The following is a 10,364-nucleotide window of genomic DNA, read 5'->3' as shown; positions in this document are numbered from 1 at the left end:
ACAGAACGTTTTTATTTGCTTTGGAGTCTAGGCTGACCCAGGAGTTCGGTCTTTTGTTGTTAATGCAACAAATAAATGTCTACATTCATTTCACTGGCTGTGCTCTGTAAACTATGACGAGTTCAACCTGAACAGCACTTTTCAACTGAAATATGTTGCATGTGTCAAGTTTACCAGCCATTTCATTGTTGTTTTATCAATGTGCTCTCACTTTTTAGAGATGCAGAGACCTTCTTGCTGGACTCTAAAAGGGTTAAAGCGACTGATGGAGGTTGGCTGGTGTTTGACTTAACAGCAACCAGTAACCACTGGGTGATGAACCCGCAGCAGAACCTGGGCCTCCAGCTCTCTGTGGAGACTTTAGATGGTATGTGAAGCAAACCTTTTGTCCTCATAATAACAACTATGCAAAGGCCAGACCATTACATTTTGATGCAGGTTAGAATAAAAATGTGAATTAAGTGAGTTTATCCGTGTTGTGCCCCACCCTCAAAAGTTGGTACAGTCCTATACAAGCCATGTCCACACACATCTGATTTTTTTTTGTTAAAAAAAAATACAGTTTTAAAGCCTGCGGCTTCAGCCTTTGTGTGTGGACGGGTAAAATAGCGCATTTGATTCGACCTATTTAGGAAATATTTTTCCACCTTTGGGCAAAATGGAATGCCTTAGAACAGTCTTTTTCAACCACTGTGCCGCGGCACACTAGTGTGCTGTAAGATACAGTCTGGTGTGCCGTGGGAGATTATCTAATTTCACCTTTTTGGGTTAAAAATATTTTTTGCAAACCAGTAATTATAATCCGCAAATTATGTGTTGTTGTTGAGTGTCGGTGCTGTCTAGAGATCGGCAGAGTAACCGTGTAATACTCTTCCATATCAGTAGGTGGCAGCCAGTAGCTAATTGCTTTGTAGATGTCAGAAACAGCGGGAGGCAGCGTGAAGGTAAAAAGGTGTCTAATGCTTAAACCAAAAATAAAACAAAAGGTGAGTGCACCTAAGAAAAGGCATTGAAGCTTAGGGAAGGCTATGCAGAACGAAACTAAAACTGAACTGGCTACAAAGTAAACAAAAACAGAATACTGGACGACAACAAAGACTTACTGCGGAGCAAAGACGGCGTCCACAATGTACATCCGAACATGACACGACAATCAACAATGTCCCCACAAAGAAGGATAAAAACAACTGAAATATTCTTGATTGCTAAAACAAAGTAGATGCGGGAAATATCGCTCAAAGGAAGACATGAAACTGCTACAGGAAAATACCAAAAAAAGAGAAAAAGCCACCAAAATAGGAGCGCAAGACAAGAACTAAAACACTATACACAGGAAAACAGCAAAAAACTCCAAATAAGTCAGGGTGTGATGTGACAGGTGGTGACAGTACACCTATTTTGAGACAAAAGCTATAGTGATGCATGCTTGGTTATGGTTTAAAGTCATATCCAACAATTGCGACGACTTTTTACTGTCAACTGAGTTTAGTTTTTTAATGATTTCTGCTGGTGGTGTGCCTCCGGATTTTTTCAACGCAAAAAATGTGCCTTGGCTCAAAAAAGGTTGAAAAACACTGCCTTAGAAGTTATTCGCATTGGCCCTTGTTTTGCTTAAAGACATAAACACAATGATCTCACCCTGTTCCTTATCTGTGTGTACACATACACACATTATTCTGCCTACTTTTGGTTACCGCACTCACATTCACACACTAGGGCCAATTTAGTGTTGGGGTCATATTATATATATATATATATATATATATATATATATATATATATATATATATATATATATATATATATATATATATATATATATATATATATATATATATATATATATATATATATATATATATATATATATATATATATATTCTACATTTAAAACACTTCCTTGTGGTCTACATCAGTGTTTTTCAACCAGTGTACCGTGAGATATTGTCTGGTGTGCAGTGGGAGATTATGTAATTTTACCTAATTGGGTTAAAACTATTTTTTGCAAACCAGTAATTATAATCCGCAAATGTGCCGTTGTTGAATGTCTGTGCTGTCTGGAGATCGGCAGAGTAACCGTGTAATACTCTTCCATATCAGTAGGTGGCAGCAGGTAGCTAATTGCTTTGTAGATGTCGGTAACATGGTTTGTCGTGATCACAATATGCAGACGACAGCAGGAGGCAGCGTGCAGGTAAAAAGGTATCCAATGCTTAAACCAAAAATAAACAAAAGGCAAGTGCCGATAAGAAAAGGCATTGAAGCTTAGGGAAGGCTAAGCAAAACAAAGCTAAATCTGTACTGGCTGCAAAGTAGACAAAAACAGAATGCTGGACGACAGCAAAGACTTACAGCATGTGGAGCAGCAGACGGCTTTCACAAAGTACATCCGTACATGACATGACAATCAACAACAAAATAGGAGTGCAAGACAAGAACTAAAACACTACACACAGGAAAACACCAAAAAACTCCAAATAAGTCACGGCGTGATGTGACAGGTCATGACAGTACACCTACTTTGAGACAAGAGTTATAGTGATGCATGGTTGGTTATGGTTTGAAATCATATCCAACAATTGCGAGAATAACTTTTTATCGTCAATATCGACTGCTGAGTTTCATTTTTTAATGTTTTCTGCTGGTGGTGGGCCTCGGGATTTTTTCAATGAAAAAAATGTGCCTTGGCTCAGAAAAGGTTGTAAAACACTGGTCTACATAACATGTAATGGTGGTTCTTTGGTCAAAATGTTGCATAAATTACGTTTTACAGACCATCTTCAAGCTGCTTTCTGACCATCTCTTCATGATGCGCCATATTTTAGGCGTTCTTCTTTACGTGGCTCCACTTCAACAGCGTCTTCTCGACGTCATCTTTGTTGTACCGGTAGTTTTTAGCGCTTCCATAGTGAGTCTACTGACAGATATAAGTTAAAACTGTACGCTACTTTGTATTAGAGATGGCAACAGCGGAGGATGAATGCCCCATAACAAGAAGAAGGAGCTTTTTGACTAAGGCGGACGTCTGCAAATTTTCGGGACTTATGCAGATCCCAAATACACAACAGCTGGAACCAATAGGTAGGAAAAGTTAGTTGTGTATAATATTGCAAAACATCAAATAATGTCTTCTAATACGTCCGATTTTGAGTTCCTTATACACACACCATAATAATACACATATATTGAAGCACGATACGCCTGACTATAGTAGCTGTAATGCACTGACAATCCATCAGGCGGTGCAACTTCGTAGTTTACCAAAGTCGTACTAAAACATTTTGACAGATTGTTAAGCGCCGCGTGTAATGTTCCATATTCTCTATGAAACATCAAACTTTTGGGCTTGCTTGCCAACTTGTACTTGCTCGCCTCATTTATTGAACAGGGGGCGTCAACCTGCAGTCCACACTATCATTACACCATATACCAAATAACATTGCTTTGAGGTCAGTACGCACAACCAGAATTAATCCGTACATTGGTGCACTTTTGAGAAAATGAAATTATTTTATGTGTGCCTTTATAGTCTTAAAAATATGGTATGTCAGGATGTACCAGCTAGGTGTGGATGGAGTGAGTGGATAAGAGTGTGTGTTTGGTCCAAATACACAAGTTATCTTTCGGTTTGACATCTCCGCTGAGGCAGGACAGCAGGGTGGACAAAGGCATGTGTGAATAGTAGTTTTCAGAGAATGTGCTGGGGCTTCCCTCCAGGGCTGGTATTTATTCTCCGTTTTGTAGAATAAATTGTTCATCTTCAATTTTTTATTCAGACAGCCTTCAGAATTAAATGATCAGGGAGTACTCTCCCCTCCCCTTTAAAAGGGAGGGTCCGAACAGACATTACCTCATGTTTAGACCATGGGTCTTTTATACAGAGCTACTTTTACCAAATGAAAATCACAGAGAGCTACTCGATTTTGTAACATTTATTTATATAGCTCATTTTAACCCAACCAAAAGGGAATGCACTGAAAATTAACCAAATTTTGGTATCCGAAAATCACATTTTGTATCAATAAATCTAAATCAACAACAGAAAAAGGTTGTTCATCATATTTGTACATCTTGTATGGCAGTATGTTTTTTTTTTTTAATTTTAGTTTTTTTCACTATTTTTTTAATCACAGGTGTTTGTGTTGTATTTACGTATATGGCTGGCAACATTCAAATTGTACTTTAACAAGGAAGCAGATATCCACTGAAACGGTGCTGTCCTTGTCTTTTTGCTATTTTGTGGTAATCGGTCATTAGATAGAGGCATAGTGTCTAAATTGAGCTGTTATACAAATACTGAGTTTGGGAAATATCCTTTGACCCTCTGGTGAGCTACTCAAAATCACCTAAATAAATAATCAAATGCAAATAATCAAATGTAGATACTTATTCTTATGCTTTCTGATCTCTCTCTCTATGTCCACTACTTGCTGTACATATCCTACCAAGTCAGTCCTACACTGTTCCAATGTCCATTTCCCTGATGATGCAATTGTTGATGACTGAAGTGTTGATATCAACCAAACCTAACCCCCCCCCCCTCCACATCCCACAAACCCGGATTGTAAATAATGTAAATAATTCAATGTACATACTCTGATGATTATCTTGTGTGATGACTGTATTATAATGATAATATATATCTGTATCATGAATCAATTTAAGTGGATAAACAAGTTGAAAAACGTATTCGGGTGTTACCATTTAGTGGTCAATTGTACGGAATATGTACTGAACTGTGCAATCTACTAATAAAAGTTTCAATCAATCAATCAAAAACAATCAATCAATCAATCAATCAATCAATCAATCAATCAATCAATCAATCAATCAATCAATCAATCAATCAATCAATCACCTGGCGAGCTACGGGTAGCTCACAAGCTACTGGTTGGCGACCCCAGTTGTAGACCTTATTTAACAACAGAAGAGTAAATAATTGACTTACAAGTGTTGGTTTATATTAGTGCAGGGGCAGACGCTTGAGCATGCCATTTATTAACTACAAGGACAGATGATTAAAATAAAAAAAAACCCACTAAACAAACCATTGAAGTTTCCTAAGCTCAATGTAGGTCCTCAACCTACGACGATTTTAATCTACATTTAAAACACTTTTTTGTGGTTTAGATAATGTATTGGATATATTTTGGTTTACAGTTTGTGTAAATTTTCCTCCACAGTCACTTATATAACACATTTTAAAAGTCTGTCTGCAAGAAGTTTGTTTCTGGAAGAGTTCCCAGATTGCAAATTAACCCACGCCCCACCCGCTCCAAAAGTATCATGAAAATGTACACTGTTTAAATATATCTTGTAGTCATCACTGCTATTTTTTAATGTCAAATTTTATAGATATTTACCTGGTCACAACATTAGGTACATCTGCACACTTGCGGACTGATTTAGACTCCCCCAAGAAAAGCCCATTTTAAAAACTTTTATGTCACTGCATGTCACACTTTGGTGTTATTATGCAAAATTAATGAAAATAATATTTATATGTACACCATATATACACTACTGTTCAAAAGTTTGGGGTCACATTGAAATGTCCTTATTTTTGAAGGAAAAGCACTGTACTTTTCAATGAAGACAACTTTAAACTAGTCTTAACTTTAAAGAAATACACTCTATACATTGCTAATGTGGTAAATGACTATTCTAGCTGCAAATGTCTGGTTTTTGGTGCAATATCTACATAGGTGTATAGAGGCCCATTTCCAGCAAATATCACTCCAGTGTTCTAATGGTACAATGTGTTTGCTCATTGGCTCAGAAGGCTAATCGATGATTAGAAAACCCTTGTGCAATCATGTTCACACATCTGAAAACAGTTAGGCTCGTTACAGAAGCTACAAAACTGACCTTCCTTTGAGCAGATTGAGTTTCTGGAGCATCACATTTGTGGGGTCAATTAAATGCTCAAACTGGCCAGAAAAAGAGAACTTCCATCTGAAACTCGACAGTCTATTCTTGTTCTTAGAAATGAAGGCTATTCCACAAAATTGTTTGGATGACCCCAAACTTTTGAACGGTAGTGTGTGTATATATATATCTATATCTATATCTATATATATATATATATATATATATATATATATATATATATATATATATATATATATATATATATATATAGATATAGATATATATATATATATATATATAGATATATATATATATATATCTATATATATATATATATATATATATATATATATATATATATATATATATATATATATATATATATATATATATATATATCTCTATATATATATATATATATATATATATATATATATATATATATATATATATATATATCTATCTATATATATATATCTATATATATATATATATATATATATATATATATATATATATATATATATATATATATATATATATATATATCTATCTATATATATATAGATATATATATATATATATATATATATATATATATATATATATATATATCCTAGCTTTTTTGTGTTTCCTCATAACCTAAAGCAGAGCCCTCTGGCAGAGAGTTTTACTTAAAAAGGACCTATTATGTAAAACCAACTTTTCTTACCTATTGGTACCTGGCTTAATGTATTTGGGATCTGCATAGGTCCCGAAAATTTGATATCAAACCATGGAGGCATGGCAGAGATCAGAGATGTAGTGGTATCACAATCACACGGTACAATATTATCACGGTATTAAGGCCAAGGTGCGATATTATTGTGGTATATGTCCAAAAAATAATTGAAAAAAAAGACTCAGAAATGTTCCCGTGTGTATAATGAAGTGGCAGGAATTTTTTGGGACAAATACACTTACTGTAATTAACCAAAAAAAACAATGTTCAACCGTTCTAATAATATTTATTACTACAAACATGTTATTTTAAGTTCAAATAATTGTGCAGGAACGTCCACTGTTTCAAGCAAATATTAAAACAAATTTACAGTGTAAAACAATAATGTTCAGTTTAGTGTCTTTCAACTTTTACTTTCTGAGAAGCAGTGTCCTCTACAGTGTACATGTTTGTATCAGTTTGGAAAATGCAGTTCCTCATAAAAGTTAACTAACAATGTAACTTTTAATTGATGGCTTCAACTGACTGTCTTCAAATATATTTTCTGGGTGACAGTTCATAAGGTGGCATGTACATGCATCCTCCAACTTGTCCAGGGTGAACCCTTGCCTTCCACCCGAGTGCAGCTGGATAGGCTCTAGTCCCCCCGCGACATTGAGAGAGACAAGCTGTAGAAAACGGATGGATGGATTGAGGATTTATCAAGTAGTTTTTCAGTTTCCTCCTATTTTTGCGGTGTAGTTTTTTGTTGTTGACTTCCCTCTGAGTGGTGCGACGCTCGAGACGAAAATAGCGCGCTTTGCGTTGCAGAACGCAGACTTTCTTACCTCTGCCAAAAAAGTTATGTTTTCGCCAGGATTTGTTTGTGTTTTTGTTAGCAACATAACTCAAACAGAAATTTAAAACAAAACATTTCTTCTTATCTATTACGAGTATAAACACACTTCATTTCCTACATATATTCGTATATTGTACGGTATTTTGTATTTGTACAGTGTTTTGTATATTGTACAGGATTGCTTATTATTTTTATTGGATAGTAGTCTGTTTATTTAAATTCTTAGTTGTTTTTTTTTCTTGTGTAATTTATTTTCACCCCATATTTGTTCCCATTACCGCACGGTATAGCTCGGTTGGCAGAGCGGCCGTGCCAGCAACTTGAGGGTTGCAGGTTCGATCCCCGCTTCCGCCATCCTAGTCACTGCCGTTGTGTCCTTGGGCAAGACACTTTACCCACCTGCTCCCAGTGCCACCCACACTGGTTTAAAATGTAACTTAGATATTGGGTTTCACAATGTAAAGCGCTTTGAGTCACTTGAGAAAAAGCGCTATATAAATGTAATTCACTTCACTTCACTTCACCTTAAATCGGAGTCCTTAATCTCGTTATATGCAAATATGATGACAATAAAGTCCATTCTTCTTCTTCTTCTTCTTTTGACGGTGTTGCACGCCTCCAACCTTGCCTGCAACGCACTGCACAGAGGATTCTAGGAGACATCGTTTATTTTCGCTAAAGTGCCAGAAAAAACCCACACATAAGTTTTCGTTTGATACCGTCACGCGTCACTGCAGTATTGTGAAGACTTTGAAACTGCAATACTGCGTTATCTACAATTTGTTACATCCCTAGCAAAGATATTTATAAAATAATCCTGCCTTCCTTCAAACTTCCTCCAAGCGAGCCGTTTGGAATTTGCCCAATTTGTGACGTTTTTCCCAGTTGTGACTGACATCAGCAGGTTCTTCCATATATGGTATGGTTTAGCCCAGGGGTCGGCAACCTTTACCACTCAAAGAGCCATTTTGGCAAGTTTCACAAATTAAAGAAAGTAATGGGAGCCACAAAAAAAATTTAAAATGAAAAACACCGCATACAAAGCTTAAATGCTTTGTGCTATGTTAACCAGGGGTCTCCGACACACGCACCGGCACGCACTTCAATGTGGAAATTTGATGTTAGTGCAGACCGCGAGTTTCGTTTAATGTGGAAATTTGATGTTAGCGCAGACCGCGAGTTTCGAATGAATGGCGCTTGATAGGGTCATACTTGCCAACCCTTCTCATTTTTCCCGGGAGACTCCCGAATATCAGAGCGTGATGACACTGCATTTGGCGCCCTCTACAGTCTGCCCTAACAGTGTACCTGCTCGATTACATGTAGACTGCAATTTCGGCTTGCTCACGTAAGTGACAGCAAGGCGTACTACCTCAGCAGCCACACATCTTACACTGACGGTACCAATACCCAGAATCCCATGCAGCCCTAACTCTTCCGCTCAACCAACTCACGGAGAGGGGGGCGGGGGGGGGTTGATGTGTGGGGGATTTTGTGGTAGCGGGGGTGTATAATGTAGACCGGAAGAGTTAGGGCTGCATGGGATTCTGGGTAATGGTTGTGTTATGTTTATGTTGTGTTACGGTGGGATGTTCTCCAGAAATGTGTTTTTCATTCTTTTTTGGTGTGGGTTCACAGTGTGGCGCATATTTGTAACGTAACAATGTTAAAGTTGTTTGATATGGCTACCGTCAGTGTAAGCTGTGTGGCTGATGAGTAAGTATGCTTTGCTGTCTCCTGTGTGTGCAAGTAATAACAACATGCAACATGTGGCTGGACTGGCACGCTGTGTGTAAATGCTATAGAGGACAATTACTGCAGTGCAATTAGGGCGCGCCCTTTATTTAGTAATTAGAGTGTAAGTAGGATTATTTTTTCCCTGGGAGTAATCTATGAGAGACACTGAGATCCATAAATCTCCTGGGAAAATCGGGGGGGTCGGCATGTATGTAGCTGAGCCGCATCAGAGTGGTCAAGGAGCCGCATGCGGCTCCGGAGCCGCGGGTTGCCGACCCCTGGTTTAGCCGAAGAGGTTTGTGCGAGTCCGCAATTGTAGTTTGACGTTGTAGTCAATAAGCTCCTTTTTTTCTCTATCCTCTTGTTGTGGGGCAGACTGGCTCGTACATGCACATGCATCCTACGCTGTTGCTATTTCTAATACAAAGTAACATATGGTTAAAACTTAAATCTGCCATAGTCTCCATATGGAAGCACTAACACCAAGATGGCGGGGAGAAGAGGCAGTCAAAGTGGACGCAAAAAATAAGACCGCATCCTGAAGAGACTGTCAGAAAGCGGCTTGAAGATTTGAAGATCTTTAAAATATATGCTATGCATAATTTTGACCCAAAAAACACCATTAAATGTTTTGTAGACCACAAGGAAGTATTTTAAATGTACACAAACTGTAATATAATGCCTTTAATGTCAAAATACAGTAAGTACATCCACCTTGCTGTGACATCACAACGTAGCGAGACTGCAAAACCCCACGGACACAGGTATTCAAAACTGCATGCAAGTTCACGCCAAAGTGCATAGGTGCAAATTATTTTGTTCAGACAAAGTATTTTTTTGTGTAAGAGAGGTTTCTTACTTTGAACCTTATGATTTGACACTTTGGAATTGTTTAATGCGAGTATCCAACATTCTAACACCATTTATAAGTCAGAAAAAACGGTCCTCTTTTAAGAAAATTATACATCTGTCACTATATTGACGAACCGAGGTGTTATAATGTGACCAACTCGGCTGCATTTTTAGGTTTCTGCTTGAATAAAATGTGCTTGATAGCATTTGAACGTGTTTTGTTGTGGGAAAGTATTGTTTTGAAACTAAACGAGTACATTTATAGCAGTATAGATTTACTATCCACTGAAAATGACTCAACAGAAAGTGTCATCACATCCTTTTAGTGCACCTAATATAGTAGCA

At 37.2% G+C, this 10,364-nt stretch overlaps 1 protein-coding gene and 1 long non-coding RNA gene across 2 annotated transcripts in view; one reads left to right on the top strand and one right to left on the bottom strand.

Moving 5' to 3' along the window:
- LOC133657233 (uncharacterized) overlaps positions 1 to 10,364 on the bottom strand; it is a 972,718-nt gene that overhangs the window by 635,102 nt on the left and 327,252 nt on the right. The window lies entirely within an intron of this gene.
- bmp5 (bone morphogenetic protein 5) overlaps positions 1 to 10,364 on the top strand; it is a 42,728-nt gene that overhangs the window by 27,995 nt on the left and 4,369 nt on the right. Inside the window, exon 3 of the mRNA XM_062057651.1 lies at positions 219 to 367. Within this exon, the coding sequence (XP_061913635.1) occupies positions 219 to 367 (149 nt within the window). The remainder of the gene's footprint in view (positions 1 to 218; positions 368 to 10,364) is intronic.

The sequence above is a fragment of the Entelurus aequoreus genome, linkage group LG09 (assembly GCF_033978785.1).
Source record: "Entelurus aequoreus isolate RoL-2023_Sb linkage group LG09, RoL_Eaeq_v1.1, whole genome shotgun sequence".
NCBI lineage: Eukaryota > Metazoa > Chordata > Actinopteri > Syngnathiformes > Syngnathidae > Entelurus > Entelurus aequoreus.
Note: the sequence above shows the minus strand (reverse complement) of the source record. Positions and strands in the feature narration are given on the sequence as shown.